Genomic DNA, 15899 nt, shown 5'->3' with positions numbered 1-15899 from the left:
TATATTGTATTACTGTGGCCTTATTATTATAAAAACTGCTTTCGGTAGGTCATACATTCATATCATACCCATACATTCATATTGTGCCCTCAACTTTCATAGATGGTCACTAAAACAAACAATGTGTGAAACCTGCTAGTATATTTGGGGACCTGGAGGGTATTTCCTGCTGCATTACCATTACTATGTAGCTCAGACAAGACATTTCTTTTAAAGTGTCCTGAAAAGAAAAGTTTTTTTCCATTTAAGAATTTGTATATATCTCCTAAATGACAAGGGGAATCAAGTAACTGATTATATTTTCTTTCTTTCTTTCTTTTTTTCTTTCTTTCTTTCTTTCTCCTTCCTTCCTTCCTTCCTTCCTCCCTCCCTCCCTTCCTCCCTTCCTCCCTTCCTCCCTTCCTCCCTCCCTTCCTTCCTTCCTTCCTTCCTTCCTTCCTCTGCCAGTAAGGTCTAAATTTATGGTTCAACTCTCACATTGTGTTATACCTCATGATCTTGTTCTTACTTTTTCTTTGGTGCTAACCTCCTTGTCTAGTTAGTTTCATTGGTCCTCAATTTTTATATTTACATTTTCCTATTTTATTGTATGCATTGACTGTAAGCCATCTCAAATCACACATTTATAGATAATCTTTTCTTGATTTATTTCATTTCTAAAGATGGCTGGAGGATCTATGACATTTTGGGTCTTCTTAGGGAGTTATTATGGTTTCAGTCTTGAGTTTTCCTTGCTCATGTGCCCATCTACCACCTGTACAAATTACTTAGTTAGATTGTAAGCTTTTGGGGGGACAAGGACTTTTATTGTGGTCCCATAGTGCCCAGCATCAAGCATTTTCTATATAATGCCCCCTGTTGTGTAGTGACAGGATAATAATAAATGTAAAATTGTTAATAGTATTTTAATTTCAACTGCATGCAACAAAAAGACTTTTTATCAGTACTGACTCCTGGAAGTCTTGTCATCAAAAAGAATGAAAGACCCATCTACATATAGTAGACTTTATACACTTTATCATAAAAGGAATGTATTATGTAAGACTGGGTGGTAAACTTTTTCTCTAGTGATGAGGAGGGGAAAAGTAGCTCTGCTTCTTTAAACTGCTAATTAATTTAGCTTCATTTATCTTTCTCTGGATCGTTATTTAATATCATGGACACAGATTCCCTAAACTATGTACTATAATGGAAAGCATATAAGCAGTCAAAATTACAAATGTCTATACAAAATCTTTACCATTTAATAAAAAGAAAATCTACAGAAACGCTACTAGATTCATGCAAGTACACAAATCTGTATTTCTCAGACACGGCAAAACATAATCTCAGTCCACATTCATAGTTTGGATTAGCCAAATTTGCTAGGAAGAAAACGTTTTTCTTAGTGTAATGTACCAGGCAGGCTGCTGAAGACACTTTCTTCCCCTGGCTCAGACTGTGGTCCAGAGCTCAGGGCACTGTTTAATAGCTCTGTCCACAGGGCCTGCTTGTTGCCTCATTTCTAAAGATAATCACTTGCACTTAATTTCAAGCCACTTTTTACTTTGAAAACTCCGAACGCCTCATTGAGGACAGTACATACAATGTGTGCCAAGCCTCTGGTTTCAAAGTTCAGCTGTTTTTGAGTTACTCGACTGGACAAAAGGTCAAAAGATATCTTTCACAGAGGAGAAAGTGTAATTTTCCATGTCTTTATGATGTTTTGAAATAGTTGAAGTGATTTTTTCTTAAAATTTCCATAAATAAATTTTACCAGTGATTTTGAGAAGTCTTGGCAAAAATTTTGAAATTAACCTTCTCCCCTCCTCCAATAATCCAGTCTCCAGCCCCATCCTCAAGTATGCACCCCAGGAGCAGGGGAACTGGAGAGACCCCAGGTTTAAATTCAGACCTTTCATGTTTGAATTAAAAGTATGGAGTACGGAAATTTTAGTTTCTAAAAAGTCTCTCAACTTGTGAGACTATAACACAAACTTCACCTCTATCGTTTAATGTTACATATGTTTTAGCAAAAAGCTGGGAAAGAGCTCCGGTGTCGCCAAATCCCTGTAGGGCCCTGCCATAGTTTGCATTATGTTTGCATCTCACTTATCCATGTACCTTGCAGCAGACTTTTCCTATGATTCTTTCTGGCTTTCCACCTCGGGACAATATGTGTCTTCCAAATTTGCCAGGGCTACTACACACTTTAACTTCTTGTAGGATCTACTTCTGTGGGCCACCAACCAGTTGCTAGTGTATATTTTTGTGTACTTTGCTCAAAGTTGTTCAGTGTGGATGTGGTCCTACCAGAGATTAGACTTAGCTCCCCCAGTGAAGAGCAATGGGCCATAAACCACAGGTAGGAGCAGGTACACCTGTTAAGCCTTGCCGTCCCTCTTTCACCCATCCACTTACACACAGAACTGGCTTCTTCTTATGATCCTAAGCAAATATTTGGCCTTTTGCTGAGGGGCGGGGGGAAAAGGCGTGGGAAGGTAGAGTTTTTGAGATTGATTTCAGGGCCTTTGATACATATTGCTATCCTTCAACGGATCTATCTTTTGTGTACCTCCAGGTACCTTCTAGTCTCTTTGGTGATTAACAACCCTTAGGACTGGTTTAACTTTTTTCATAAGTGCCCAGTATATATTTTATGAGCATCTTCTTTGAATTGTACAAATATGTTCATCATGGTTTCTTTGCCCTGTCGGTCTTTTTTTGCCTTTTCTTCCGTACTGTCACTACTTTCCAGAGCCTGTTCGGCAAATGTCTACTTCCATCGTCCACTCCATGCATACCCCGGTGTGCATCCCCCATTCCTGCAGGTCTCTTCGGGGAAAGCGCAAAGTGCCGGTCGCCGTCCTCTCATTCTGGACTGACTCTGCCATCCATCTGCCGCTTCTCTCATTGCCCAGCGCTTCCTCTCGCCCGTGAGTCTATTCCACCCATCGCCTCTCAGGGAAGTTGGGTCTGCCGAGTTGTCCCTCCACATCGCCTGGCGTCAGGTCCCCCGCCCACCTCCCCCACGCCCTACTGCACCGCAGTGTCTGCGGGTCGGACCCCCGCCGCCCCCTCCGGCTCCTGGGCCTCGACTGGCTGGACGTGGGTCTGTCCCGCGCCTGTGCGTCCGTCCGCACCCCGCTTGCCTCCAGTTCGGCAGGAACTTTACTCCAGCCGGGAGGAGGACGGGTGAGCGCGGGTGCAGGTCGGCCCCGCGGCAGGCGGGCGCGGGGCGCGGCGAGGGGCGCCGGGCGGGGTGGGCGTGCGAGCGGGCCGGGGGCGTCGCGGGCCGCCCTGCCCTATAAGGGGCCGAGCCGCCTCTGCCGCCGGGCGGGTGCCGGGCGGACCGCGGTGGCGGCGGCGGCTGCGATTGGCTCAGGCGCCCCATCCGGGGACTGGGCTCGGCGCTGCTCGTTCGCCCTAAAGGTACCAATATGGCGGAGGTGAGCAGGGAAACCGGGCAGGAGCGGCCGGGCTGGAGCGGGCGCCCGGCGGCCCCCCGCGGTCCCCGAGCCAGCCTGGGGGATCCGGGGCTCTTGCTGCGGACCCATGGGGGGCGGCGCGGCGGCGCGGGGGTCGCGGGGCGGCGACGGGCCGCGGCGGGGCCGGCCGGGGGGCGGGAGCGGGCGCGGGAGCGGTCTCCCTCCGAGACTAGGCCGCGGCGGCTCCGGCCCCGGCCGAGCCAGGCGACGGGGCCGGACAGAGGCGGCGGCCGACGGCAGCGAGCCCCTGCCCGGGGACGGGGCCGTGTCGTGGCCCCGGCCGCTGACGCCGGCCGCCAGCGCCTCTGCGCCGCCTCCGGGGGCCCGGGTGGGTGGAAACCGGCCGAGCCCCCCCTCCGTGGCTGGATTGCAAAGCGGGGAGCGGGCTGCGCCACTGCCCTGCGGGAGTGGTGCGCTGTGTCCCCGGCCCACCGGGCCCGGGCTGCGGCGCGAAGGAGCCGCACGCTCCACTTTGCGCCGGGCGCGGAGGCGAGCGGGATGCGCGGCCGCCGGGCTTCGCGGGAGAGGAGCGGGACTCCCCGCCCCGCAGCCCAGGATGTGCGGGAGCCCCTGGGGTGAAGGAGCAGACCACGACCCTCGACGCCCTCTCCAGGAGAGTGGCTCGATAGCCCCAGTTTTCTCCGGGCTGGAGGAGGGAAGCTGGGCGAGCGAAGCTGCCCCGGCCATCTCCCCCGGGACTAGTGAACTGGGGGGAGGGGGTGGCGCGGCAGGAACCCCTCGGCAGGAGCTCGCTCGGGCGAGGGGCGCGCTGGCGGGCCCGGGGCGGGACTGAACACTCTGGAGGGAACCACCATCCCTGGAACTGACGGACTGTATCTCTGGACTCGGGAGAGACGATGAGGGGCTCGCGCTTTGGTTTGGGGGCAAGTGTCCGATTTGAGCCGGCCTGCGCTCCAGGGCAGAGGACAGCGCTGGAGTTGGGGCTTCCGGGCCCCACGGGGCGGACTGGGTGCCCAGTAAGCAAGTTTCATCCAGAGAAGGGTGTTGCGTTCAAGGAGTTGTTTGGGTCCGCGGAGGGCTGGGTGGGATTTGGGGAACTCCCGGGATGTTTGGGATAGGGGACTGATGCTGCGAGCCGACTGCTCTGGGTTTTGCTTCTGTGCTTTGTAACTTGCTGAGCTCTAAGAAGAGGCTTGGAGTTGCCTCTTAGACTCCGGGTTTCGTCCCGGGTCTGCGAGTTTGTACACTGGGGACTCCGGGAGGAAGGCGAGGCAGCCAAGAGGGGGCCCGAAAGGGGCCGGGAGCGACTGGAGCGAAGCTACGTCTTGCACTTTTGGCAGCTGCGGAGGAGCGCTCGACTCCGCCTCCTCTGCGCCCTGTTGCCGGCGCTGCCTCTTTCCTTGGCTGCGCGATCTAACCTCACGTTTTCCTCTCTCTCTCCTAGGCTTCTTTTGGAAGTTCAAGCCCAGGTTTGTTCTATTTTCTTACCTCTTTTGCGGATCCCGGAGGGTAATGCGGGCTCAAAGATCCATTGCTAAAGGATTCCCCACAAAAATTTATCCTGCAAGTTTTTCATCATCGGTTTTTAAGAGTTTCAATGTACATTTGATAATTAAGTTGTTGTAGGAAGGGATAGTTAGTTATACTATCCTTTTTTTTTCTTGCATGTTGAAAAAATAACCTTGTTACAAAGCTACTAAGACAAGTGTTCTTCTAAGTAATGTCTTTAATTTTTACATGTATTGCTTTTTCCTCCAAGTCTGAAACAGTAAATCCCAAATCGACTTTCCACCAACTTTAGCATTTTAGATTTTAATTTTGATTTCTTCGAGAGATTGAGTCTTTAAAATTTATCAGAATTTTGGGACTGATTAAATTAATTATTAACCATAATTCCCCATCTCTCTTTATTTTGTCTCTTTTTTATAATTAAATGTCTATGGATTGTGTTAAAATTGAGAGTTAGGTATAGCTGCCTTAATAATAATATTAAAAAAGAACATCCAAGTTTGGCATTGAAAAGTGGTGATTTAGTATTTTTGATCTGCGACAACCATAGATCATCCTAGTACAGTGTTTCTTTAACCTTTTTGAGATCAGAAATCCCTGTCAGAATCTGATGAAAGCAAGAGACTCTCCAGAATTCTGCACATATGCATAATTACACAATTTGGGGTTTGTGGAACCCCTGAGCCAGATCCATGGTAAGGACCTTTCCTCATGTGCTTTGTTTCAGTTTCTCACCCCCTTTCCAGCTCCCCTCTTGGCTACCTCTTTTCCTTCTCATAATCTCTAGGAAAAGCAATCCGAACTAGTCCAACTCCCTTGTTTTACAGTTGAGGAGACTTAAATAACTCTATAGTTAGTAGCAGAGCACAAATGAGCTCCTAGGTCTTACATTAGAATATGTTGTCTTAGAGTGAACAATGCATTTCCTTGCAAAATTGCTTTTTGTATTTACTCCACCTTCAAGGTCTCACTTGATTTTCATTTAAGGTATTGTAAAATACACCAAGTAGAAGAAATTTGTGGATATTTTAAAAATAGCTGTCTACATCTTTACATTTAAAAATTGTTTTCAAAATTTTTGCTAATTTTGAGACAAACATTTCTTTGTTATAACTGATTTCAGGAAAAGAATATTTATGTACATGATGCCAAACATCTGGATGACGATGGAATTTTTCCATTTTGCATCACTGACTTCTTTAAGAAGTTGCAATCTTTTTTTGTTTTCTTTTAGACAGAGTCTCACTTTGTCACCCGGAGTAGAGTGCAGTGGTGTCATCATAGCTCACAACAGCATCAAACTCCTGGGCACAAGCTATCCTCCTGCCTCAGCCTCCCGAGTAGCTAGGAATGGGACTACAGGCATGTGACGCCTGGCTAATGTTTCTATATTTAGTAGAGAGGGGATCTCACTCTTGCTCAGGCTGGTCTTGAAGGGAAGTCACAATCTTAAATAAAACACCAAAGACAATGTGGTTTTGGTGTCTAAACAGACTTATAACCTGTTTTTAATCAATTAGTTTTTTAGGAGAATTTTAGAGCTGGAAGGGACTCTTGAGGTCCTTTCAGCCACCCCTATGTATTTTACAAATGGAAGACTAGAGCTAGACATAGAAAGTTCAAATGACTTGCTTCAGGTCCCAGAAAGCCAAGGACAAAGCCAGGAGTAGAACCTGAGCCCTTCAATTTCTGGCGCTTATTGAATACCTTCCATGTTAAAGGGGAAGCCTGTTGTGCCAAGTGATGTAGGAATAACAAAAGAGGGCAGAATTTTGCCCCCAAAGAGGTGGAAAAGTTAGCATCTATTTCATCCCTGCCACTTTGGCATATTGTGGAGGTTTCCAGGAATTCCTCAAAGGAAGAAAATTTGTAATGGTAGATGTTCTGTTTTTGAGCTAGTTAATAAATATTCATCTTTCTCTTCAAAATTAAGTTAAACCATATGTACTTCAGGTTTGTAAATGAGCAGATATTTTGCAGTCTTTAAAGAAATAACGTCATAATGTAAACCTAAAAAGTTAAGTCCCGTAGAAATTGTATTATTTTTAGGACTAGTGATTAGAGTTCTTGGAACTCAGAATCAAAAACATTGAATTATGTCTGTGGTTTTTCCGTAGTGAAAAATCTTTGGCCTAGTTCAGTGTTCTGGTTATGGTCTCACGCTGTCCTTAAATGTTTGAAATTTTAAAATATTCAATAGCTTGACTAAGAACAGATCAAACTTTTTATGTTGAATATGCTTGTATCCACTTTTTTCTTCCCTCACCAACATATTCTGATCCTTCTTTTCTTTCCCTGTTCTGAGAGTCACTGGTCTAATTGAATTAGATACTAGAGTAAAACAAATAGAGAAAATCCTATTTTTCATAAATTTGATTTCATTCTCTTAGGATTATGGATTTTAGTCATTTCTTCTCTTGGTTTTTGGTGTTTCCTATTGAATTCATATTTGCTATTAAAAAGTAATACAATTTATAAACAAGTATGAATTGACCAAAACAACTTGCAATGGATATATCTTCCCAAACCTTAAGTTATGATTGTCTGTATTCTCTTCACATAATCCTAAGAACTTTATTAGTAATCCAAAGTAAAATATAGTTTTACAGTTTAATGCTTGTCTGATTAATGCTGGAGAGCTTGAAACACTGTTATAGATATGTAAAGTGATATAGTGCTTTTAAAAAGTGAATTGCTATATAGCTACTTCACAGAAAGTTGTGTTTGTGTTATAAACCAGATTTCTGTTGTGTTTTGTGTATTTGAGGGTAAGAATTTGGGTAAAATTTATATTCTCATCTGAAGTGTTAGCCTAGTATTTGGTACATTCTTGTGAAGTCTTCCATTAATGGAAATTTAATCCGTTTGACTTTTTGCTAGTGCTTTTATACGGATGTATTAAACTGATACACAAGTTTGACTGTTTTTCTATTAAAACATTTATTTAAGACCATGACATTTAAATCACTTTGTTTTTATTATAACTTGTTTTCTCCTGGACTGGATCTATTATAAAAGTGAATTACTTTGCCTTGTTCTTTTGCTGGTTCAGATGTCTTTTCAGAATCATATAGTCTTTATAACCTATGAAGTATATAGTAGATTCATTTAATAAAACCCGCATATAAAACATTAAAAGGGACTGGCAGAAGAACACAAATTTTTATTTTCTTTTGTAAATAGCCTTGTAAATGTGTAAAGTGATTGAGTTTGTTTCATTCCAGTTGGGTCTTTGTCTTCTGAGGATCATGATTTTGACCCTACTGCTGAGATGTTGGTCCATGACTATGATGATGAAAGAACTCTTGAAGAAGAAGAAATGATGGATGAGGGTAAAAACTTCAGTTCTGAAATTGAAGACTTAGAAAAGGTAAAGGATTTACTTTAGTATTTTGACACAAACTTGTAGTAAAGATTTTGAAATTCTATTATAAATTTTGTAATCCACCTGAAATAAAAATTGGATCAGTATTTTTTTTTTTTTTGACCTAACTTTTACAGAATGTCACTGATTTTCTCATTATTGGGAGGGATAGCCTAATAAGTACATTTTCATTTAATTTCTCACAGTTATTTTATAATAACCTAATTTTTAAGCTTATTTCAGCACAGCAAAGTAGGTACATCTAGGCATTTTGCAGATGAGAATATTGAGGTTTAGAGAGAACTGTAAGCCCTAAACTTAGTTCTGGATCCTAGTTCGGCCCTTTTTCCGTTATATCATACTATTCTGCTGAGGATCAAACTTGAATTTTAGTACAATAGTAGATACAAAGAGAAGTCTTTTCCTTCAAATAACTGATGATCTGGTAGAATACTGTAAAAAGATTGAGAAAGAAAAAGGTTTACTATATTTTTAAATGTAAATTGGTACTGTCCCATCCTGACCCCTAGTCATCTTTTAAAAAGTTAGCAAGGAGTGTAGCTTATAATTTTTTAAACCCAGAGTCAATATAAATTCAAATGAACTGCATTTTATTTTATTGTATTTATTTATTTTTTGAGACGGAGTCTTGCTTTGTTGCCCGGGCCAGAGTGAGTGCCGTGGCATCAGCCTGGCTCACAGCAACGTCAAACTCCTGGGCTCAAGCAATCCTTCTGCCTCAGCCTCCCGAGTAGCTGGGACTACAGGCATGCGCCACCATGCCCGGCTAATTTTTTCTATATATTTTTAGTTGTCCAATTAATTTCTTTCTATTTTTAGTAGAGACAGGGTCTTGCTCTTGCTCAGGCTGGTCTTGAACTCCTGAGTTCAAACGATCCACCCGCCTCGGCCTCCCAGAGTGCTAGGATTACAGGCGTGAGCCACCGCGCCGGGCCCCCAAATGAACTGTATTTTAAACACGCATTTATACCAGGACTGTACAGAGAGACCTCCACAGGGGTTATTTGGAAAAACTAAGATTGTACTTATCTATAAATTAACTTTACTTGGAAATTTCTAATCAGCCCAAAATGACAGAAGCTTTCAGAAGTAATATTAAATAATATTAATCCTCTGAGTTCTTATACCTCTTTTTCTTGAAGAAGAAAAAGCACATTCTAACATATATAATCTCTATTGCTTCCTATCTGTGTAAGGCAGGAGTGGGTTATTATTCCATTTCTTTCTTCATGTTAATATACGAGGAAACAGAAGCCAGAGTCTTCAGGGCCCACATCCCAGGCTTGTTCCAGTAGACCTGAAATTTTCTATAAGTGTTCATTCATTTGCCAGTTGATCTAATACAATTGCAGTTAGACTTATTCACTTAAAAAAAATCTGTAAAAGCCAAACAGATTTGGGAATATAAAGCGAAACTTGTTATGAAATATTCAAGTGGTAGAAGAAGAAAAATCTTTTGCCTGTTGCTCCTTTCAGGAGTGATAATAAAATGTTGCCTATTGATGAGAAAAGATGCCTGAGAGTCTCAAGCTCTATCTTGGCTTTATTCAGGCAATTCCTTCCTACTTATGAGTAGGTACCCTAGAATAACTGAGAATTATAGTCCATCTAACATTATCACTAAGCCAAGGACTGTGTAGGTCTGGAATTGCGAAAATGAGCAATTTGACAATGTCCCTGAATTCAAAGAGCTTACAGTCTACTGTGGGATGACAAATGGGAATAAAGGTTTTTTTTTATATATATTAAGGACTATGAAAGAGCTAAGCAATGAGAGCTGTGGTAGAAAGGTTATGTATATTTAGTAAAAGATGTTTAGCCTGGTGTGGGAGTTCAGGGAAGGCTTCTTAAAATAGACAACACTTCTTTTTTGTAGTTTTAAGTCAGGACACTGCTGTAGGCATATTATGTGGGCATGAGGCAGAAGTCCCAGGTGGCTTAACAATGCATCTTCCTGCATAATGTGTTTGTTGTTAAAGGTAGGGAGACAGCAGTCTAGTTATAGCAAGATACAAGAAAATGTTTGATAGACATGTCAGATGCATTTTAGCCATGTGAATAGCCATTTGTCAGTAAAATAGTAAGAACCAAACTTCATTTACTGTGTTAACTTAGTTATTGCTTGACTGTGGGTAATCTGGTAGAGATTTTTATGTGCTAGTAAAATTTTATTTTTCAGATTTGTAGGCTTTGTTTTTCCAGAAATTGTAATAGTAGCTCTTTGATCTGTGTTTAGTGAGTTTTAAAAGGAACTTGAGGAAGATGTAGAGAAATAATCAACAACAGAGTTACTAACTTAGCTATTCACAAAAACACCTAGTCCCTATTCCTATGATTTTCATTTTGTTTAGTAAACTCTAGTAATTGAATCTTTGCTTTGTGATATCTGTCATTGAATTTGCAGGTTCAGAAAAATTATAGGCCCTTAAATGTTTCAACTTTTCTGTACTTGGACAGTTTTTCTTCCTGGCATTTTATCACACTCTTGGAAATTGGGACAGAAAAATATAAATTGTACAGAAGACCCAGGAGCTGTGTCTTCACTCCAAAGGCTAATCCTTCTCTCATTGAGCAGTGGACAAGAGGAGTTATTTCTAAGAGTGACTGACTGCCCACTTCCTTTGATCTGTGGTTCTGATCTGTAGTAAAGAATAATTGTGTAGATGTGGTCTCTATTCTTTATTGATGTTTAATAAAACATGAAAATGAATAAAAGAAACAGTAGATAGAGACACAAATATCCTTACAAAGAGTAAGGATAAAGTTTTTAAAAGAAATTGTAAGTTATGTTTTTATTATTTCTATATAATTTACAATAATGTAGTCTATTAATGTTTTATTATTGGAACAATGATTTAGGTATTGATACATATTAACAGTCTTAGGAGCTTGATGTTAATGTTTATTTTCGAAAATTATAAATAAGTTTTTATGCTCATAGTCAATAAACTCAGTAGTTTGTTAACTGTAAACTTGGCCTGTATTTTGGCACGTACGAATTTTCAATACATCATATATTATGGAAAATAATAAGGTAAAGAAATCAGTTTTCTTATAGTAGGTCTTTGGTGAGCATAGAGTACAAATCAAGTGGCTAGATTTTAGTTATTAAACATACTAAAATATGGTTTATATTAAAGTTCTTATTTCTGCTTTTATTAATATATAGATATGTCCCCTGATGTTCATTGTGAGAAAATTCTAAAAATTCAGAAAAGCATAAATAAATGAGAAAGTAAGAAATCACTTTTTCCATCACTTAGACTTTAGTATAGGTCCTTCCTTTTTTTCTTTTTAAAGCATTTATACAAATTATATGTATATTTTGTAAACTGCACTTTAAGGTATCAGACAGGTGTTACATTGGTTACTAACATTGATCTGCACCTCATTTAGTCTCATTTGACCCACTCAGCAATGCTATCAGGTGTATTAGACAAGAATTGGTATTATTTCCTTGGCTCAGAGACCTTGCTGATTATAAGATGTGCCATTGATTTACATAGCATAGATGGGGTCAGGCAGAAACACTGCTATGTGAAACTTGTACATCGGTAATGGGATGCATCCTGATTCAGATATCTGAGAGTGTGCATCATAGGATCAAGGAAATGATGGTATTTTCCTTTTTACAAATGAGGAAATGGAGTACAGAGGAGTTATGTGATTTGCCCAAGGTAATGGTTAGCAGTTAGTCGGTTCCCTGCCCTAAGTCTTGTATTCTTCCTAATACAAACCCTTTGACTTAGAGAATAGTTTGTTTATAAGTGTGACTAGACTCAGCTGTGTCCCTTAAATTTAAATAGGCTCAACAAAATACCCTAGAAAAAGATAGAAGAGAAAAGTCCTTATACCTGGGATAAGGTGCTGATCAAACTTCTAAACTGATCTGGCCACCGCAGATCTTCAGAGACTTCAAGACTTACCAATTCCATTTTGAAAACATTGTTTTTATGCTTCAAAGGACTAAGTGCTTTATTAATAGGCTCTAATAGAGAGCTCATTTGGGAAGTGCTTCAGAGACTGGATTCACCTTTTCCAGTTTTGCTTAAGAAGTTCCAGTACAGATAATTTGTGCTTAAGCACCAGCCCATTGGTCACCAGTATCATCCCTTGAACTTACTAATGAGGTTTCCACTAAGATGGTCACCTTTGCCCTCAACAGATGATCATGCCTGTGTCTTTATAGAAAAGTTGGGGTTTTCATGTGACTACTGGGAACTTCCTGTTCCCCCTCCCCCAACAAGCTTAACTTTTATATTCTTTGCCTCCTGTCCCCAAAGTGTCTGCCACGTCCCAGGCTAACCCCTAGATTCCATCTCTCCTGCCTTCAGTTTATTCTTCTACTTTTTTGTTAAGTTTGCACATGGAATCCTATTCCTACAGTCTGCACATTAGGAAGAAAGTCTCTTGACCCTGTATTGCCCTTAATCATTTTCCTTCTACAGCCAAGTCTCAGAGATGTGTGTGTACTTTCTTCCCTGCCATTCGGTCCTTAGCTTGGCTTCAACCACCATGCCGTGGGATCACCGATAATTCCCAATTGCCAAATATCAAAGAATTCTTGTCTGGCTTTCTCTCCCTTGATTTCTCCTTGGTATTTGACCCAAGTGACCATTCCTAGTTTCTCCATACTTGTTCTGCCTTAATTTACATAATTGTGCTTTCTCTTGGTTCTAATTCTACTCTCTAAGTTCTCCCTCTGTCTTATTTATGGGCTTTTGTTTCTTTGCCTGCATTTTAATTGATGATGTTCTTCAGGATTTCAGCTTTTGCCTTTTCACTCTATATGCCTTTTCTGGGTGATCTCACTCAAGCCCACTGCTTTAGCTTTCACCTTAAACTCGTCATTATCATCCTGCCCTCAAGTTTATTTGTCTTGTGTGTCTATCTCTTGTGTGCTATAGCTAGCTAACTTCTCAGGCCAGAAATCTAGCAGTCCATTTGGACTCCTGTATTGCTTTCATTCCCTCTGTCCAGTGAGTCGAACAGATCTTTTCCCTAAATTTCGCTGAAATAATTCCCTTCCTTAGTTCAGGCTCTCTCATTCTTTTACTTCCCCATGACCATTATGTCTAAAATGGAAATTGTGTTTAAGATTTTTCAGTCATACCCCATGGCCCATAGGGGGCAATATAGCTGAAATATATCTGCCCATATATCTGAAAGTTCTTCTAATAAAGCATAGATCCCCCCTCTTCTGTCTACCCTCTTCGTGGGTGAGCTCATCAGCTCCTGTGGCTTTAAATATCATCTAGATGCTAATGAATGCCAGATTTATATCTTTAGCCCAGCCTGATTCTCTGAGCTCCAGGCTCCTGGCCAACTTGACTTTGCTACTTGGATGTTTCTTAGTCTTCTCAAACTTAACTGTGTCCTTTGCAGAACTCTTAATTTTTTTCCTTCGAAAACCTTTTCTTCCCTTGGTCTTTTCTAGCTCAGGAAATGTTACCACCATCTAAATGCTCGAATAGAAATCTAGGCGTCGTCCTTCCCTCCCTTTCACTCCCACATCTAGTAACCCATTTGATTCCGCCCCAGAATGTATCTCTTTTATTCACTTCTCTCCTTGTCTGTGTCGCTACCCTAACCTAGCATGAGGCCCCTTTATCTCCCTGCTTCTCTTGTATCTCTTCATCCCAACCCAACTTTTCTTCATGCAGCCGTCCAGTACTTCAAGAAGAAATAACTGCCTGTTATTCCCTTTTTATAATTCTCCAGTGGCTTCCCACTGCCCTGGGAATAAAGTCTAAGTTCCTTTCCCTGGCCATGAGGCCCTTTGTGATCTGTCCCTGCCTCTGTTTCCATTCTCCTCTTGAGCCACTTTTCACTCTGCTCACCAAGCTGTGGCCACTTGGCATAGTGGGAAGGCACCTTCAGGCCTCATGTGTGTTTCCTTTGCCTGGAATGCCCTTCATGGGACTGGCCACTTAGACTTTGGGCCTCAGCCGAGGATCATTTACTGTCTTTGCCTGCTCCCCTGTGAAAGCAGCCCCCCAATGTTACTGTGTATCTCAGGATCCTCATATTTGTTTCCTTTGTACTCATCAAAATTGGCAGTGCTATGTTTGTGTTTTGTCAACGACCTTGTCATCTTCCAAGACTTCGCTCAATCTTCGCTCTCTGTCTGTACCTCCTTGCCCCATACCACTATTCTTGGGGTGTAGGTCTTCTCTATATGCACAAATTCATAGCACCAATTCCAGAACTGAGTATTGTAGCTATCACGTTGTATTATAATTGTTAACTTACCAGTTTCTCCAACTAAGACCGAATTCCTTGTGAGCAGGGATTTTTCTATAAATGTCATTTCTATATCCATAGCCAGTAGCCCTCAGCAAAGTACCTAGAACCCAATAAATGATGAGAAGGTGGACCATCAATGCGTAAGAAGTGAGAATTTCCATCTCCTCTGGTCAGGTTTTTGAGAAATACTGCTGACAGGTGGTTGGCAAAGGCTGCAATCCAATCACTTCTTGTGTTATAACCAATACGAGCCAAAGGGAATGGGCTGCGTGGACTCTGCAAGGAGCAGGAATAGGACTGTAGAGAGACTCTAAATCTGATTCTGGTCACCTCCAAGGAATTCTTTGGTTTAGGAGAAGAATAATTCATGGCGTGGGTGAACTTCTGTCTGTCCTGACAGTCCAACTCAATTTGTGCTGATTCCATGCTCCCGAAGCAGTTTTTTATTGATTTCAATCCCAAGCTGAAAGGATTCAGAAATGACATGATTGTTACAGTCATTAGAAAGGCATATGTCTACTACTGCAAATGTATAAACTAGCATTCTATTGTATACTTTCTTCTAAATTCATTTAGCACGAGTCTGTTTCAGTCAGGTACAGTGAAATATGTGTAAGTTCCATATCTGCAAAGGTGAAGGCCAGATTTTTGAGGGCCCTCGTAGCCTGCATCCCCTGTGGGCAGCCAGCTGGCTCTCTAGGAATCATCACTAGCTCCTCGGTTCACGGTGTGATCAGCTGTGGGTATGTTCTTCACGCTCTACTCCAGCATTTTTATGCTGTTTGCTTCCCGACTTAGGTAATTTGGCTTAAAGGGAAAACTAAACCAATAAGCAAGCTTTAAAAATAAATCTCTTAATTGATAGACACAAACATTTTAAAAATACTTACCAAATTAACTAGTTCCTAGGATACTGTTTTGAAATTGTTTATTTGAATGATAATTATAAATAGTTCTGTATACTTCAGTAGTTAAAATACAGTCATGCATCGCTTAATGATGGTATATTCTGAGAAATGTGTCGCTAGGCAATGTTGTCATTGTGTATACTTCATAGAGTGTACTTACACAAACTTGGTTGATATAGCCTATTGCACATCTAGGCTATATGGCACAGCCTGCTGTTCCTACCTCAGTCCATCTTTGACGGAAACATTGTTATACAGCACATGACTCTATTTAAAAAGGAAAGATAGCGCTTATTTTCACATAGATTAGTGGGAGGAAAACGGTGACTGGGTGTCACTATGGGACATGGCATAGGTATTCATAACATAGGCTGCACTGGAACCAGAGTATGTAATTTTATCAAAGCACCATCCAGTAAAAGA

The 15899-nt window shown here is 41.7% G+C and overlaps 1 protein-coding gene across 3 annotated transcripts in view; it reads left to right on the top strand.

Moving 5' to 3' along the window:
* Positions 1-3397: 3397 nt before the first annotated feature.
* The window catches only part of MIER3 (mesoderm induction early response 1, family member 3), a 31935-nt gene continuing 19433 nt past the window's right edge, over positions 3398-15899 (top strand). For 2 of the 3 annotated variants that reach the window (XM_012655314.1, XM_012655313.1), the window contains exons 1-3: positions 3398-3428; positions 4873-4897; positions 8162-8307. In XM_012655314.1, the coding sequence (XP_012510768.1) occupies positions 3420-3428; positions 4873-4897; positions 8162-8307 (180 nt within the window). In that variant the 5' untranslated portion in view covers positions 3398-3419. Of the gene's footprint in view, positions 3429-4872; positions 4898-8146; positions 8308-15899 lie in introns of all 3 variants that reach the window. The other variant, XM_012655312.1, reaches the window with a different exon arrangement.

This window comes from Propithecus coquereli, unplaced genomic scaffold, assembly GCF_000956105.1.
Source record: "Propithecus coquereli isolate 6110/MARCELLA unplaced genomic scaffold, Pcoq_1.0 Scaffold47, whole genome shotgun sequence".
Lineage (NCBI taxonomy): Eukaryota > Metazoa > Chordata > Mammalia > Primates > Indriidae > Propithecus > Propithecus coquereli.
This window is presented reverse-complemented; position numbering and strand designations above follow the sequence as displayed.